Source organism: Globicephala melas, chromosome 1 (genome assembly GCF_963455315.2).
Source record: "Globicephala melas chromosome 1, mGloMel1.2, whole genome shotgun sequence".
Classification (NCBI taxonomy): domain Eukaryota; kingdom Metazoa; phylum Chordata; class Mammalia; order Artiodactyla; family Delphinidae; genus Globicephala; species Globicephala melas.
This window is the reverse complement of record NC_083314.1, coordinates 183,839,951-183,858,224: the sequence shown is the minus strand read 5'-3', so window position 1 is coordinate 183,858,224 and position 18,274 is coordinate 183,839,951. Positions and strand designations below refer to the sequence as shown.

At 53.1% G+C, this 18,274-nt stretch overlaps 1 protein-coding gene across 14 annotated transcripts in view; it reads right to left on the bottom strand.

The window, feature by feature from the left end:
* Positions 1 to 18,274, bottom strand: part of NPHP4 (nephrocystin 4) — a 137,268-nt gene that overhangs the window by 35,474 nt on the left and 83,520 nt on the right. For all 14 annotated transcript variants that reach the window (XR_004044365.2, XM_060283853.2, XM_060283850.1 and 11 more), the window contains 5 exons: positions 8,633 to 8,694; positions 6,598 to 6,705; positions 5,178 to 5,326; positions 4,830 to 5,021; positions 4,189 to 4,376 (listed from right to left, as the gene is read on the bottom strand). Coding sequence is in view for 13 of the 14 variants with exons in the window: in XM_060283853.2 (XP_060139836.1) it covers positions 4,189 to 4,376; positions 4,830 to 5,021; positions 5,178 to 5,326; positions 6,598 to 6,705; positions 8,633 to 8,694 (699 nt within the window). In the remaining variant the exon portion in view is untranslated. The remainder of the gene's footprint in view (positions 1 to 4,188; positions 4,377 to 4,829; positions 5,022 to 5,177; positions 5,327 to 6,597; positions 6,706 to 8,632; positions 8,695 to 18,274) is intronic.

Here is an 18,274-nt window from a genome sequence, read left to right as displayed (position 1 = left end):
AGGAAGCCCAGATCTGCTCAGTCAGAGGCATCTTTGGCCAAGGCTCAGCTGTGTAAGAAATTGCAAAGCCTTTGTGGACTCTGAATTTTAATTCGCCATGACAAGAAAATTCGATTCTGGATTTTAATTTCTTTGGACTTCCACTTGCAGGGAAATTTAATTTTTGGACTAATTTCTCTCTGGGCAATTCATAGTGGAAAGGGGCTTACAGTCAAATCAGGAGCGTCTCTAAGTGGTTGGCCTTTTTTATTGAATTATCTTAACACTATCATTTAACCTCATTGCAGAACCTCCGATGAGCTCCACTGGATCAAGTGACTGGATAGCATTTAGCACGGGAAGCAGAATAGGGAATGAATGGTCAGCAACGCGTGCAGAGGGGCCCTGAAATGCAGGCGTTATTCTGATCCATTTCAGAGCCTTCTGGGGACATAGGCTGAACTATCCACTGCTGGTCCTGGGGGGACTGGCAAAGGAAAGGTGGTGGGTTTGGGAGCAGTGGTCCCAGGAAGGCTCCACTGCTGGTCCTGGGGGGACTGGCAAAGGAAAGGTGGTGGGTTTGGGAGCAGTGGTCCCAGGAAGGTTGGGAAACACTCCCAGTGGTGACTGGTCTCCTCCCCAGTGGTGACTGGTCCCCTCCCCCAAGGAGGGCCACAGCCCCACTGGCCATAAACTCAACGGTTACGTGAGCTGAGAGAACAAAACAGAGGAAGGTTGCAGGAACACATCGTCCCCAGTCCCACCTCCGTGCAGAGGGACGGCCCGTGCCACCCTCTGCCCAGCACACTCTCCTCCCAGGGCAAGGGCAGCTCATCGACTGGTGGGTTTGGGGGAAGAAGCAGAGCCCAAGCTTCTCACCCCTTCCCCTTTCTTTTCAGATTTGTCCACAGGAAGAGAGGAGGCCGGGGTCCACAGGCAAGCGGGGGGCGCAGGTTCAAGGTTGACGGCGGCTGCCCAGCCCGACCTCTGCCTGCCGCTCACCTGATGGGGGCTCGGCTAGCACCACGGGCTCTCGGGCTAACCCCATTCCCACAACGGCTCCGACTCTCCGCACTGATTCTGACCCTGGACGAGGGAACGGAGCATCACCTGCTGCACCCGTGACTTCTCGCACCCAGCGATCTGGCTGACGCTTTCCACTATTTCTTCGTTTTCTAAGCATTTATGCTCATTTTCTAATTGCTTTCCTTCTACTTTATTGGGTTTGCTCTGGGTTTTTTTCACCAAACTTCTTGAGCTGAACAATGAGATCAGCACGTTAAAAGATACTTTCTTCTTTACCAACAGTAGAAGCATCTGAAGCTGCAAATGTCCCTGTAATTACCATTTTACTTATTAGCTTTAAGTTACTTTTTATTGGAGTATAGTTGCTTTACAACGTTGAGTTAGTTTCTACTGTACAGCAAAGTGAATCAGCTATACGTATACATATATCCCCTCTTTTTCGGATTTCCTTCCCATTTAGGTCACCATAGAGCATTGAGCAGAGTTTCCTGCGCTATACAGTAGGTTCTCATTAGTTATCTATTTTATACATAGTATCAATAATGTATACATGTCAATCCCGATCTCCCAGTTCAACCCACCCACCCCCTTGCCCCTTGGTATCCATACTTTTTTTTTTTTTTGCGGTATGCGGGCATCTCACTGTTGTGGCCTCTCCCGTTGCGGAGCACAGGCTCTGGACGCGCAGCCTCCGAGTGTGCAGGCTCAGTGGCCTTGGCTCACGGGCCCAGCCGCTCCGCGGCATGTGGGATCCTCCCGGACCGGGGCATGAACCCATGTCCCCTGCATTGGCAGGCGAACTCTCAACCACTGTGCCACCAGGGAAGCCCTAAAGGATAATCTTTTTTTTTTTTTTTTTGCGGTACACGGGCCTCTCACTGTTGTGGCCTCTCCCGTTGCGGAGCACAGGCTCCGGACGCGCAGGCTCAGCGGCCATGGCTCACGGGCCCAGCCGCTCCGCGGCATGTGGGATCTTCCCGGACCGGGGCATGAACCCGTGTCCCCTGCATCGGCAGGCAGCCTCTCAACCACTGCGCCACCAGGGAAGCCCGGTATCCATACGTTTGTTCTGTATGTCTGTGTCTCTATTTCTGCTTTGCAAATCAGATCATCTGTACCATTTTTCTAGAGTCCACACATATGTGTTGATATACGATATTTGTTTTTCTCTTTCTAACTTACTTCACCCTGTATGACAGTCTCTAGGCCCATCCACGTCTCTACAAATGACCCAATTTCGTTCCTTTTTATGGCTGAGTCCACTTTACTTATTAGTTTTGATATGCAATATTATTTTGTCATTCAGTTTTAAGCAGCCATTTCTACATTGATTTCTTCATTTACCTAGGGAAAAATTAGAAATATGTTTTAAAATTCAAAAAGAGCCAGCAGTTTGGAGCCTTCCAGGGGGAGGGCAGTGAATGATTTCTGACCTTGAGGTATTATGGTCAAAGAATGCTATAAAATTAGATTAGATATAGGGTCTCTTGGTATATGGCAATACCTGCTTGGTGGCCTAAGATATATATGAATATATATACACACATATATGAATAATAATATATATACACACATATATGAATAATCAGTTTTTATAAGTTTCAGAGGATACTTGAAAATGACACATATTCTCTAAACTGGTTGCACAGGTTCTACAAGATCATCTCTTTAAACTGTATTTTATAATATTCTCATTAATTCTTTTTCTGCTTGATCAATCAATTTACTGACAGAAGTGTGTCAAAACCTCCTATGATTGTAGGTTTGTCAGTTTCTCCTTATAAAGTCCATCAATTTGTCCTTTATCTTTGGCAGCTGTGGTTGTTAGAAGTTCACGGATTCAGAATCATTTTTTCCTAGTGAATTATTCCCTTAATTATTATTTAATAGGCTTCTTGATCCCCAGCAATGCCTTTGCCTTTTGTCACTTTTGTCTGATGTTAATGTTGTTAAACTAATTTCATTTAATATTTTAACACGTCTTTTTCCACCTGTTAAGTTCTACTCAAGAGGCAGCAGTGGTTCAGACCCCAGGTATGTCCCTTATGAGCCGTGCGACTGGCCAAAGACAGGACAACTGGCCACCAAAAACAACAACATATTTGGTATGTTCAGTCCACTGCAGTTTAAATCCATCAGTTGATAATGATATCAGAAAAAAAAAGCCATTGGCCCCACCCTTGAAGGATGCTGGGAACTGTCTCACTATTTTAAAAATTAGCAAACAAAAGAGAAGAAAATCAAGCATTATTCTGCCTTCTCTATATGAATCGCACCTCAAGGCAACCAAAGAATTGGTGAGGAGAAGTTTCGTTTTAAGGAAGCATTCCAGCTGATACACGAAGAAGTGTTCTAGGAGTAAAACATCACCACTGTGTAGCCTTGAGTGAAGCGATCACTCCATAAGCAGCAGTCTGGATGGTCACTGATGGGGCATAAGAAGCAACCCAGGCCTCGTGCTGCTGCAGAGATGGGGACACACTACCAGCAATACAGACGCCTTGCCCCAAGCCAAAAGCATGCATCTGCTCACACATCTAGATCTAACTCCAATTTACAGGCAAAACAGGCGATAGAGGAACACCGCAGATGTCACCACTGGGCCGCAAAACCGAAGTGCAGACACTGGGAGGCTCTAGGGCACCAGCAACGTGGCGACTTCAACAAATAAATTAAAGCGAAAAAACAGAGACAGGGTGGTGACGACAGCTGTAGGTAGAAAGAGACTGGAGAGTCGCACCATCCCAACGCACAGACCTTACTGAGATCCCGATTTGAACAAACTATTATAAAACTTTATGAAGTTACTGGGGAAATGTTAACATTGGCTAGGTATTAAGTTATAGTATTAAGTCAGCATTAATTTTAGATGGGGTAATATTATTGAGTTTATGTATTTTAAAAAAGACCCTACTTTTTTAGATCTACATAAGGAAATATCTATAGATGAAATCATATAACATCTGGAATTTGCATCGAACAGCCTTGGTTCGGGGAGGGACCTAGACAGGGATGTCACCGATAACTGTCAGAGGTAAGTGGCAGGGCCACTGATTTACTGCACTGTTCTCTCAAACTGTGAACGTGTTTGAAGTTTTTCACTGTTCAACATTTTCTATATAAGAAAATTCGCAGACAAAGCTTGGCCCTGGATTTCGCATTTGCCGGGGGCCCAGCGCTCACCCGCATCAAAGGAGCCGTCCTTGTGAATCAGGACGAGGAGGTGGGGCAGGGAGGCCGAGCTGCTCTTCCCGGCCTCGTCCAGCTCAACCAGCTGCAGCCGCGGCGTTGTCTCGGGGGGGAAGCGGTAGAACTGGAAGGTGAAATACACAGTCTGTGGCCACGGCGCTGCCTGGTCGTCCTGGGACACCCTGGATCCAACGACAGCTCCGAGTTAATGAAGGGTCCGGGCGGAGAACCCGGGCTTTTGTCACACACTCGCAGGGAGACAGCAGGTGAGAGGCCGCCTCCTTCATCCACACCAGCAGCCCTACTGTGACCTCGGGGAGCCTGCTGGGCATCCCCCCACTTCAGGCATGGCTGGAGAGCCCAGATCTCGGGGCTACACCAGTACCCAAGGACAGGGCAACACTCTGTCCACGCTGTAACTAAGGACCACAGGAGATCGGTCAAAGCACGTTTTACAGCATTTGGAAATGGTAGTGGGTGGGTCCCAGCCAAACGAAAATAAAGACAGAGGGCATTCCGCAGTCCCGTTAAGACCGGATCGTAGTATTCTCCCAGAGCCACAAAGAAGTTCTTCCTCAGCGCAAGAAATGCAAAAGCCAGGAAAAGAGCAACAGGCCAAATAGCCAAGCGTTTACCTGCTAAAGGCAAGAAACTGTAGCACTATCTCGTTGCCTTGCAGACAGTCTGATTCTTCCTTCTGAGGGTTGAACTTCACGGGATCTGTAGGATCCACGGCCTCGGCGGGTTGCTTGTTGGCGTCCAGAATCTCGGGAAAGCCGGCGGACCGCAGCAGCGCTAGGGAGGCTCGTGACGGCTTCCCTCCAGAGCTGGAACAGAAGGCCTCCTGAGCCAGCCTCCAGGAAAGGGCCAACCAAGAGGCAGGACCCGGAAAGCCAGCTCTCTAGGAAAGCCCACCGCTCAGGGGGTCGAAGGGTCTTGATCACACAGCACTTGCCCTGGGCCCTCCCAGACCTGCCCCTCACCTCCTGGTCCGGGCTCCCACGATGATTGGGGCGTGCACAGGTGTGAACGGCAGCTCCTGCAACTGCTCAGCAGTGGAGGTGCCCGGGACCAAGGCCGTTTGGCTCAGGTCAGCTTCCAGGTGAGAGATCCTGCCCTCCAAGGGGAACTCCTGCCGAACACAGTGGGGCCCCAGGTGAGGCCAACCCAGGCACCAAGGATGCCTGACTTGGGGCTCGTGGGTGAACCGCCTCTGTCACATTGCAAATGAAAACAGGAGGCTCAGCTGCACTGGAATTTCAGGGAAGCGATGAATAATTTCAGTATAAGAATATCCCATGCAATATCTGGGACACACTTATACTGGAAAGTATTGTTTATCTGAAATTCAAATCCACCGGGGCATCCTGTGTCTTATGTGAGTCGAAAAGCAACGAGGAAGGAATCATAATTTTTTGAACAGCCCAGTAGCACAGGAGACATCTGCTGCCTGAGAAGGCAAATGAACATCAAAACCACGTCTACGGAACAGAAAGATGAAACCAACTCCAATAACGCTAGGGAGACTGTGGGACGGAGCCCCCGAGCCTGTGTAAACGCTTCCCTGTCCCCATGTCACCGAATGCTCTAGGCTTTCACCGGCACCCTCCGCCCACCTCCGTCTAAAGGAAGAGCCTGACGGGGTCTGGGACGCTCTCTCTCCAACTGGCTTCCCAAGCTTCCCGTTTCATTCAGAAGGAGCCCCACGTGACCGGAGGCAAGGAACACGGGCCTCAGGCGCCGGTAACAGAAGAGATGAAGGCTCTTCATAATGACACGAGCCCAGATATAGTTTAGAATCAGGCATTTCACCGTGAGGGTTTTCAAGGAAGTAATTAAATGGAACCATTTTTCCTCAACAGACTTCCAAGGCAAGACTGAAGTTTGCAGGTGAACCAGCAAACTCTACGTGAGTCCCCCAAGTTCAGTAGGAGGAAACAGGCCTATTTTAGCCCACTAGCTCCACTGGGATCGGGGACGGTGGGCTTCACAAACTCTCCTCCAGCCGCAGGGCGAGCGTCCTGGAGGGGGAGCTGGCAACTTGGATTGACCTCTATTTACATCTTCAGCGAAACCTCCCCTTTCCTCTCATGTTCAGAGATCTAAGGGCGCTGTTACTTTGTCTTCGCAGGTAGAGCAAAGCCTAAATCAAGCCCTGTGGCAGGAAAAGCTCCCAGACCAAATACCCTTGGTCACCGAGACGGATGGTGGCAAAGATCTAAAGCTGGAAGGAGGTGATGTCCAGCCCCCATCCCAACGCCCGCAACACAGAGAACCCAGGAAGGTCTTGGTCACCTCACCAAGGACCAGGGCAGCTCACAAAGTCAGAGACTTCCACAGAAGTCAGGAGTTTGGAGCCATTTCCTGGAAGGAGGCAGGCGAGAGGAGGGGCAGCCTACTTACCCCCGGGGCCAGGGAGAGCGTGGGGCTCCCCGGTGGCTTTGAGGAGGCTTCAGCCGAGCGGCGCTGAGCTGGAGACTGTGGGGAAGCCGCCAGCTGGGAAAGCGACAGCTGAAGGGAAGAAAGCTTGGGTAAGACGACAAAATGCACCCCAGTACCTTCACAAAGCCCCTCCCACCGCCCGCTGGCACAGGCCCCTGGGAAGGAAGGGAGGACTCTGATGCGGCCACAGGGAGCAGTGAGGTCTGGAATCTCCTGGAACCCGGCATCACGTCTAATTGCTTCTTCTCTAACTACCGAGAGGGGTAATTCTGTGGTTTCTCCCACATCGTAATATTTGAATAAAAATATTATTAACAAGGAAAAGCAAGTGGAGAAGGGGAAATGGCCAGGGAAGCCGGGTGGGTTCTCTGACACTCGGGCTGCAGGGCCAGCTTGTCTCTGAACCTCTCTGGGTTTCACCTCCACCCCTGGACTGAACTTCTCCAAGACCCCTTCTGATTCTAACCACCTGTGTTCCTACGACATGAACCCGCCCGTTAAGGCAGTGACCATGATGGCAGCTGACGTGGGCCCTGGAAGCCCCACTCCACCACTTCACTGCCACGTGACGTGGGCAAGTCGCCTAACTAACTTGGTCTTGCCTCAGTCTCCTCATCTGTAAAATGGGGGTGCTAACAGTACCTAGGTCACAGGCCTACGGTGAGAAAGGGCTTGGCAAGGTACCCGGCACAGGGTCAGGTAAATGTGACTAACGTGAGGAAAACGAACGTTGCACTAAAAGGCCGGTGTGAAGAGGTGGAGGGCCCTCGCTCTGCTGAAGACCCGTCTCTCAAATCCTGGTCTCTATTTATGATGTACACGTTAACAAATGAGACGTCTGTCGTCAGCAGCGACAGCTGGCCCGGGGGCGGGGGGTGCTGGTGCTGGTACAGAGAAGGACCCAACCCACGATGAGGTGCTGAAGAAATGGGCGAGGGGCACTGGGGGATCCGGGCAGCATCTTAGGGGCAGAGAAGAATTTAGGGTCTGCTCAGCTCCCCTCAGAGCCCACAAGCCGCCGTGAGCGCCTCCTGCCTCTGGGGCTGGAGGTGCTGCCCTGTGGCCCCTCAGCACTTAGGGGCACCATGCCGACCGCTGGAGGGAAAATGCTGGGACAGGCCAGCGGGGGCCGGGAGGCTGTCCTCAAACACGTGTCTTCGGGCAAACACCACATTCACTTCTGGTCCAGTTTCCCAGCTGCACGGTCCACATTAAAGCCACATCCTGGGGACAGCCCTGGATACCGAATCATTCAACCTTTCCAGAAGGTCAACGTCCAGGGTGATGTTGGCAGACAAGGTCATCAGGAGGACAAGCCAACTCTGACCTCATTCAAAAACCACGCTGGCCAGAGCCAGCCCCGAGCCATGGGCAGACCCGGCTCAGGATCCCTGAGGGGCGGCCGCAGCTCCTAGCACCAGAGGAGACGTGTGCTCTCCGACAGGCCCACCAACGTGCTGGCCTCTGTTGGTGCCGCCCTGTCCCCCCCAGCACCAGCTGCTGGGCGCACCTGCCCGGCTGCGGCCTGGGGAAGCCACGGCCTCACCAGCGCCCTCTCCTGGCAGAGGGTCAGGAGAGGAGGCTGCGAAGAGCGCTCCTCCGTGTCCCAGAAGGGGAAAAAAGGCCATTCAGTCCTGAAAGATTCCCAGCCGTCAGACATAATTGCGGGAGAACACATCAGCTTGAGCGCGGACACAGGCCTTCCATGGCAACTGGAGGATCATCAACAAGCAGCAGAAGCCACGGCCCTGACAGCCGGCGCTGGGAGCAGCGCACTAGGGACCCGCCCCGGAGACGGGCAGGAGGGCGGCTGAGGACACCTGCACCTCGACACCTGGGGGCCCCTCCCCTCCGGCTCACTGGGACGCTTCCCAGCCCCCACAAGTAAACAGGACATCAACTGTTCTTAAAGATGCAAAGGGGACTTTCCCGCCCCCAGAACCTTTAAATACTTGACTGTGGAATTCCGAAACAGGCCTCTCGGGCCTGGACTTACCCCTGGTCCCACTGGCGAGTCCTGGGGGGTGGTGAGTCCCCGGGGCGGTGGTGCTGGCAGGCCTGGGAGGAAGCACAGGGGCCGGGGAGGGGCCGTCAGCCTGGGTGGGGCAAGGGCACCGGAGCCCAGCTCAGGCAGGCCTGGCGCGACAGTAACCGGTGCTCGGAGCTGGGCAGCGGCCACTGGGCAGCCCCAGTGCTTGGCGAGCAGACCAGGGCGCTCGTCCCCAGTCACCGCCTGCAGGATGGAGCCCGAGCTCGCTGCCCACTGCCTCTGCCTCCTCCCTGCTCAAGAGGCTCACTCCGTGTGCGCTCAGGGAGACGTGAGGCTGTCAGACACCTGAGGCTCTCCTGCACTCACCTCAAGGCTCACCCGTCCTTTCCCCTGCTCACCCTCCCCTGCCTTCGTGGGGCCGGGCTCTGATGCCTGCCTGGGCCGGTGCTTCCCTGGCTGGGGCCCACTTGCTGTTCTGTTACATAAGAAACTTGTAAACAGACGCACTCCGGCTGGGCGCTCCGGCTCTCCCATCACTCACAGCCCGTCCCCTGAGGCCCACTCACTCTAGGGGTGTGAGTGCAGGCATGTTCGTACTGGGAAGAGTCGAGGTCGGCCCTCCACAGGGTCCCTGGAGCGAGGGCCAAGGGCGCCCCTGCCCTGGGTGATGCGAGGCTGGTTCCTGCAGCACCTGAGGCGCCCAACTGCAGAGGGAGCAACCACTCCCACGGCGCTGTCCCCACCCGCCGAGCATGGTCACCGCACAGTGGCCCGGGGCAGGACGGGGCTGGAGTCTGCCTGTGCTGTTTCCACCCCGATCCCAGGCCCTGCACTCCTGTCTAGGAGTCCAGACATCACTCTAGTCCCTGAAACCCCCAGACTCTCAGCACTGTGCTCCGGCGTCTGGGGCCACCCATCAACTCCCCATCAGCCCATATACGCACGCTTCTTCTGCCGTCAGCCGCCAACATCACCGCCTCCAGTCAACGGTGGGGCTGCCCGCTGACCGGGGCCCATCCTGACACGGCCCCCTCCGCTCCCCTGAAGGCCCAGGTGGGACCGGGCACCTGTCCGAGGTGACACGTCTGGTCTCCCTGAGGACCGCGCCTTCCTAATGCACCTCGGTCCCCTTCACAGTGACCCGACTCTGGCCGCTGCATGTGGACGCAACCACCGGCTGGACTTCAGGACGTCCTGGGCCCTGAGAAATCATGCCCCCCCGGCCAGGTAACTAGCCCTGCTCCTGTCACCCGCGTGTGGCCCTGACTGCCCGCACTTGGCCCTCCCTCCCTCCCCGGTGGTCTCTGCTGCCCAAGTCCCTGCACAGCCACGTCTGAGCCCCAGACCGGGCGGTGCCCATGAGCAGCTCACCTGACCCCGTGGCCCCCAAGCCCCAGGGCACACGGCACGGGGCAGGCGCGGGCAGCACCTAGCACCTACCAACCGGCCAGTGCACACGAGGGCCGTGACCCTGAATGCTGTGCAGTCTGAAGGGAGGACGCCCGACTCCCCTGGCAGCCCTGAATCCCACCACAGCTTCAGCCACCAGGCAGGAACCGCACGTGCGAAGCACCCCCGTAGCCGGCCCTGCAGTGCCCTGGGGCCGACATGCCACCAAAGCCCCTTCCAGCCACCTCGGAATCCACCTGGAGAAGTCACTGCAGGCTCACCCCAGGAGGAGAGATCCAGCTGATGAGGAATAAGGAGTGGGGAAAGCGGGGGGCGGCGTGGAGGGAGGCCCCCAACTCCGCTGGTCCCACCTGAGCTGAGCTACAGGCTCTCCAGCCCCTCGCCAGCCCAGCTCCTTTCTCAAAGCCAAGTTAATGTGATTCCAAAGAACTCGGCACCCTCTAGCCCAGGGAGCCTCCGGTTCCTGAAACGAGCTCCCTTTGGAGAGAGTTAGCTTCGCTTCCCAGGAAAGATGTCATCTCGCGAGAAGCAAAACGCAGACCAGGATTCTGCCAGGGCCCCACTGTCCTTGAAGCCACGTGCCTCTCCCCAGGCAGCTCAGGGCTCCGTGCAGCCACTCATCACCACCACCACCCTGCCACCCGGAACAGTCTAGAAGATGAAACAGAAGAGCAGCACGCCGGATTCTCCTTTGTTCCACCCTGAAAGGAGACTGAAAACTACACGGGTTACCCCAATAAAGATGTTAAAAAAGAAAAAAAAAAAAACTACACGGGTTGACTTTGGCAGCGAGGAAAAGCCTGCAGGAAATGGCTCCGTTTTCCTCTGCTCAGAGAAGCCTGGCGCTTGGGAGCCGGGCCGCGTGTCCTCTAGTTGAGGAAGCTCTGAACCCTGCGGAAAGTTAAACCCTCCGAGCCCGTTAAACTCCTCACGCGCTCTTTATTTCCCCAGGTCGTCTAAGCTGGGTACTGCGCGATGTGTTTGAGGTGATTCTTTACATCCTGACTTACACAATCTTAACCTCCTAGACAACCAACCGCACAAAAAAGGCTTTGCAGCAGATGAAAGCAGTGCCTGCTGGGGATCCCAGGGCCCAAACCCACACACCCCAGCGAGGCACGGGCTGTGAGAAAATACACCAAAACCACAAAATAACTTGGTTTCAAACCTTCTGTTCTAATGTTCCATGCGGCGGTCGCTGATTAAGTTGCTTCGCAAACTACACAATCTAACGGTCTTGCCCGGACAACACAGTGTCCTCCAGAGGCGTCACTGTCATTCCTCCAAGCCTCCCAAAAGCCACGACGGAGGTGTGGAGGTCTGACTGGGAAGCCCGCCTTCCGCCACTGAGCACGACCAGGCTGCGAGCTGCCGGGGCCGACAAGACCAAACCATGGGGCTCTCACGTGTGTATAAAGGCCGCGTGCGTGGTGCCATCTGCAGCGCGCACGAGGACGCGCGCACAAGAACCTTGCCGCAGCACCGCTGAAAACGGCAAGCCATGAGGACGGCCCACGTGTTCCAGAAAATGGAAGCCCTGAATTAAAGCTGGTCCGTCTGGGTGTGGAGCCCGGAAGCAATTAAAAAGGGGGAGGTCGACGGGCGGGTCCTGACGTGGGACGTTGCCAAGACAAGTTACAGAGCGGAAAGCAAGTTACCAAGCAACCCACATAAGGGAATTCCACCTCTGTTAAAGGAAAAGAAAGAAACGACACGTGGATGAAGGTCTGTAGGTAAATTCATTGAAATGTGTGGAATGGTAGGAACAGTGAGGGGCTAGAACCTCACCCTTTAGACATGTGAGTAAGCGTGTTTTCCTGTACTACCCGTGGAATTTAAAATAACTTAAATTCTAATTTACTGATCGTTATCGGGTATGTCTTTGTGTCCCAGTTGGAGCCTGACGACGCTCCTGGCTGGACCGATGGCACCAGGCGGCCCGTCGCAGAGGATGAGGTCCTGCAGCAGGGGATGCTGGTGGCTCCCCAGATGGGGTCCTCCTGTCACCCCACCGGGAATACCGTCCACGTCTGGCCGTGGCGCCGCGCGGCTCTGGCTTCAGGCAAATCACCTGGTCGTTAAAGGAAGAACGCAGAGACTAAGACGACAGCTTTGCCAGGCGCTCTGTGCAGCTCAGGGACACCTCAGCCTCGGAAGGGACTGAGTCAGCAGTTGCCATGCCACCCGAGCCAACCGCGACACAGACAGACGCAGACAGGGCCACACCGAGTACTTGAGACAGACACGTTTGCAGCTGCAGCCGCCACGCCCCCGTCTGAAGATGAATTTCCCCCACACCCTATTGCTCCCCGATCAGCCTCCACTTGCTGAAAAGCACTGTCGACAGAAGCTCAAGTGTCCAGTCCTCTCTCCAGTTCAGTTTCTAGAAGCCCGAATGCCGTACACTTGACTAAAAGGCCAGGAGGGGGCTTGCGATCTGCCCCGAACCTGGGCTGTCCGCGTCCCGCCAGGTCACACACCTGCATCCCACGCTTCTCTGCATTCAGCCTGGGGGGAGTGGGGAGGTGTGCAGACCACGAGGACCTGAAGCCCACTCCACGCTCCAGGGCAAGAAGGGCTACCTTTCAGGTCAGCACTTCTCAGACAGCACTTCTGACGAGTCAGTGGGCGAGCATCACAGAAAGACAGAAAGTAAGTACACAGGCACGAGAGAGCTCAGGCAGCAGGCTTGGTGACATCCTCCAGGCTGCAGAGAGCAGAGGTCTCTCCACTGTCCTCCCTGGGAAGGCTGGTGGGGTCCCCATGCATGAACACATTCAAGCCCTTTACCCCACAGTGCAAGCTGCCCTCCAGAGAGCGCTTCTGCTTGAACATAGCTGCGCATTCTGGGGGGTGGGGGGCGGAGGAAAAGAGAATCAGCTGGCAGGGCCTGATGAGTGGGATTCGTGGAGGAAAAGGCTGCCCTGCAGACAGACCTGCCTGTGCTTAACTGAAGCGAGAGGAGGCTGTTGCTTAGCAACCGTGGCAGCTCAGGGCCAGGCAGGGAGGGGCCAGGCCTCGGACCAGGAAGGCGGGGCTGTGGGGATGTTCCAGGATGGGGCCCAACAGCTTGCCCCAAGGGCAGGGGGAAGGAAAGGGTCGTCACAGCCAAAGACACAATTTCTGTGAGTTAAATAGAGATTGTGAAAAACAGCTTTCCCCGACAGACCTTGAAAATAAAGGATTACTCAGCATTCAATGGTACTCCAGACACTCAGAATTCACAAGGCCGACCCATTTGAAAGGCCGTTATTCCTAATTATTTGGGCTTAAAAAGTCATCCTCTTGAAGACTTTGATCACAGGAATGGAGGAAGTGAGCAAAATCTAGGAAGAGGTAAAGGGATGCTGTCGATGGAGTGGGTTTGGGTCTCTGTGCTGAAGGAATCCAGAGGTGCCCTGTCTCGGCGAATCAGGCCCAAGAGGAGTGGGAAGTATGAGACATGCCCAGAGCCCAGGCTGGGGTCACCTTCAAAGACCAGGCTCAGAAGCGTGATCTCCCTCCTGGAGGCCTTTGCTCTGAACGCTCACTCAGGCTCTCCGGCAGATGCCGTACAGGTGTGTTCGGTTCCCGGCCGCTATCTTCCATCCCTGCTCAGTCGACAGCTTTCACTCTCTCCACTGCTGCGTCATGTCCTGGATGACACGACTCGGGTCAGGCGAGCTGCCTGTCAGTGAGGATGCTCTCGAGCATGTCGCCCGCACACGGGGTCACAACCACGTCAAGCATCTAACTCAGTGTGCTCTGGGAAACACCAGGGTTATGTATTTTCAATGGCCCCTTCTACCCGGCCGCTTTTATATCTATTAAGCAGACACACCAAAATCCTGACGCCACCAGAACATTCAAAAGCAAACTACGGGTCAGGGGAATGCCATGCCGGGTTCCAAAACCTGGAGACGGAGGGCCCTCTAGCGGCCCCGCACACACACCCGTGCGGAGGGTGATGAATGGACCTTTGCTCCCTGGTAATTTTGCAGAACAAATAAAAAGGATAATTCATAACAGAAAGCCAGAGCACCTCACTTAAGGTGACAGCTGCATATCATTAAGATTTCCAAAGGAACCATATAGGTTGGTAAAATACTGAAGCAGGAAGAGTTTCCATCATAAGTGAAACATCAGCCGGCATTTAAGTCTCTTATGTTAGGTCTTGGGAGGCAACGTTTTCAAATGCTTGGAGCCTAGGGTGAAGGCAATCACGTTAATGTGACATGAATGCGGTGATAAATCCAAATTAAATAAACCAAATGGAAACAGGTTGCATCCACGCAGATCTGCGGGTCCCCGAACGGGAGCTGCAAACCAGATGACGCTGCTACCGCACGTCTGCACCAGAGCTCAATCCCTGAGTCCTCCAGCAGCTGAAGCATCCACTCCTGTCTGCCAAGGACGCAGCAACAACCCTTCTGGCAGAGAACTCAAAGGGTATGCACCCAGCAGCTCTGAACCTTAGGAAGTCAGGCTGGGGCTCGGTGAGCCCCACACGCGGGAGAGTAACACCCTCCACCCAGTCACCCAGAAAGAGGCTCGGCTCAGCGGGCGACAGGATCATCTCGAGCCCAAAGCAAGAGGCCTTGTGGGGGAGCCCTCCCTGTGGGGTCCCCCCACCCCCTGAACCTCCACAGTGCTCCCTGGAGCCCACACAGTGCCCTGCTCTGTGCCCAGCAGAGCCTCCGGGGGTGGAGATGGTGGGCTTCCGGAAGACAGGCCGGGTGCCACTGGCAGGAACTACCAATCTCTACTCATTCGAAGATCAAGAAATGCAGGAAAAGCTCCTCAAAGCTGGGGTGCAACTACGCAGTGGAAACAGCTGAGTGCAGGGAAAGACCTGGGACAGGAGAGCAGGCCCTCAACCCATCGGGTGACCACCGTCCACCCTCTCTCCCGAGAGCAGCAAGGATGGTTTCCCTTTGGGGCCTCACCCTCCCAGCCCTTACCCCTGGCCCAACCCCACACAAGAGAGGGAGTGTGACCCAGGATGCACGCCCTGCCTCACCCCCATCCCAGTCATTCGGGGTACAGCAGGTGACCCGGCAGAGGGAGGGGCTCCCTCTCAGGACTCTGACCGGACAACTGAGCAAAAGAAGTTCTTCCTGCTGAGATTCCTAAGCCCGAGGATAACCGAGCAGCTCCCGGAGCCACCATGTAGGGAAACCCTGCCTGGACGGAAGCCACCACGGACAGCTGGAGGGTGAGCAGACAGAGGTGTGGGAGACAGACAGACACACACACCAGGTCTTCACCACACCACTCCAGGGCCAGGACGCAGCCAGGCCTCACGTCAGGGCTCTTCCATCACGTGAGCCAATCAATTCCCTCTCCGTTTCGACTATTTTGAGTTGAGTTTCTATCATGGAAGAGTCCCGAGTGACCCATTTCTCTACCCACACGTGCTGAATGCTTTGGGCAACAGAACGATGGACCAGCGGAGTCCCCACTGGTGAGATGCTCCTAAGATCGTCTCTAATGCCAAACGAGTATCCACACCGGGGATCGGCACCTCTTCACCTTCTGCGGCCTCGCTGCGACGCTGCGCAGCCCCTGAGCCTGGGCGGGGCCACACGCCAGCTCTAGCCCCTGAGCTGGGAGGAAGGACGCAGGTCATTTCTGGGCCTTTCTTTGTGCTGGGGGGGAGCGGCCGGCAATACTCTGGTGACAACTGCCATGTGTGACCATAGTGAGCAGAGCCGCCCCCAGCCCACATGGACGTGTACTAAGAGCAGGAAGCAAAGCTTTCTGTCTTAAGCCAGTGAGATTCCGGAACTATCTGTCACCAGGGCAAGCCTGGCTGACACACCCCAAAAGCAGTAGTGAGAAGAAACAGACAACAGACGATATAAAATAAGGAGCAGTCTGTCATACAGAGTGAAGTAAGTCAGAAAGAGAAAAACAAATACCGTATGCTAACACATATATATGGAATCTAAGAAAAAAAAAAAAGGGTCATGAAGAACCTAGGGGTAAGATGGGAATAAAGACACAGACCTACTAGAGCATGGACTTGAGGATATGGGGAGGGGGAAGGGTGAGCTGTGACAAAGCGAGAGAGGGGCAATGGACATATATACACTACCAAACGTAGGGTAGATAGCTAGTGGGAAGCAGCCGCATAGCACAGGGAGATCAGCTCGGTGCTTTGTGACCGCCTGGAGGGGTGGGATACAGAAGGTGGGAGGGAGGGAGACGCAAGAGGGAAGAGATATGGGAACATATGTATGTGTATAACTGATTCACTTTGTTATAAAGCAGAAACTAACACACCATTGTAAAGCAATTATACTCCAATAAAGATGTTAAAAAAAAAACACAATCAGTTGTTAAATTTAAAAAATAAAACTCCTTTTTCCAAATAAAAAATAAATAATAAATAAAATAAAATAAAAAATAAAGAGCAGCACCTACCAAGGCCAGGAGATGCAGAAAGGAGGCTCTGCAGGGAAGAGACATCTGAGCCGGGCTTTAAGGCTGAGGGCAAGGGCCCGCGTGAAAGGGCGAGAAGAGTTTAGTGTGTTTTTTAACGTGGGGATACTTTAAAACACTTCTATATTCTAGGCAAAAGCAAACAGAAGTTGAGCCCAACAGCTGAGGCAGTAAGAACAGTAAAGATCAAAACACGTGCGAGTCCACGCTGCACCTAGAAGAAAACTGCAGACCCTTAAGTGAGATCACTCCTAAGCAGATAAACGGAAAAAATGCTAAGCACTCAACTTTCTGTAAACTTTTTAAAAATTAAGAGGATGGACTTGATAAAAGCATATAAAATTAAATTTTCATTAAGTTAATTAAAATTAAAGATACAATTAAAAACAAAAACAAAGAACGGGAGAACCAATAAGTAAAACCAACAGCTAGTTCTTTGAAGAGAATGATGAAGTGAAGAAACCTTGGATAAGCCTGACCAAGAAAGGGAGAGATTCACCAAAATATTAGGCATGAGAAAGGGAACCTAATCATAGATACTTTCAAAAAGAAACAACCGGCCCAGAATGGAGTCACTTGTCACTTGTACTAAGCCAGTGTCACCAAACCATGGCTTGGTACCTTACCTAACTGCACTTTCAATATTCCCCAGGAAAGTGGTCTTAACTGGCCACTTTGGAATTTTCTGGTTGGCACCAATGAGGTAACAGCCACGTGGACCCCTTCCATTCCCCAGAGGAAGGTGAGGTAGCCCGCTCTTTCCTTACCCCCTCCCCCACCTTCTGCCTATAAACGTCTTCCTTTTTGTTCAGCTCCTCCAAGTGCCTTTCTACTTGGTAGATGGGATGCTACCTAATTCATTAATTGTTCGATAAAGCCAGTTAGAGCTTTAAAATTTACTTGGTTGAATTTTTGCTATTTAATGATACAAATTAGAAGCTTTAAATTAGATACAATTTTATCCCAACATCTTTGTAAACTAAAAGAAATTGACCATTTTTCTAGAGAACATGTATCCCGAAAGGTAACACAAGATGAGATGGAAAACCTAAATAGATCAATAACCATAAACAGAAATTTAAATGGTTGTCAAAACATCCCTTCAAAAGGCACCAAGTTCCTGATGGTTTTATAGGTAAGTTTTATCAGACCTTCAAGAAACAGATGCTGCCTTTTGTTTAAACTATTTTAAAGCACAGGAAAAGGTAGCAAACACAGAAATAGCTTAAAATCTTAAGTGCCAACCTGACTGGATCACAGGGCACCCAGATGTTTGGTTAAACATTATTCTGGGTGTGTCTGTGCGGGTGTTTCCGCATGAAATTCGAATTTCAAGGGGTGACTCAGTTTTAAAGCAGTTTGCCCTTCCCGCTGTTGGGGGGGCGGGGGGGCGGGGGATGGAGGCCTCATTGAATCCATTGAGGGTCTGTATAAAACAAAAAGGTGGAGGAAGGAAGAACTAGACCCCTCCTGCCTGACCGCAGAGCTGGGTCATCAGTCTCCTGCCCTCGGCCCCCTGTTCTCAGGCCTTCAGACCCAGATGAAATCCACGCCACCGGCTGCCCTGGTTCTCAGACTTTTGGACTCAGCCTGAATTACACCACCCGCTTTCCTGGGTTCCAGTTTGCAGACAGTAGATCACGGGACTTCTCAGCCTCCGTAATTGTGTGATCCAATTTCTCATCATATATCTCTTCCCATACTGTATGCATATCTGCTTCTCTAGAGAACCCCAAGTAAACCCTCATTTTACACACCTAAAATGCTCATAATACCAAAACCTGATAAAGACAACAAAAAAGAAAGGATCTATAT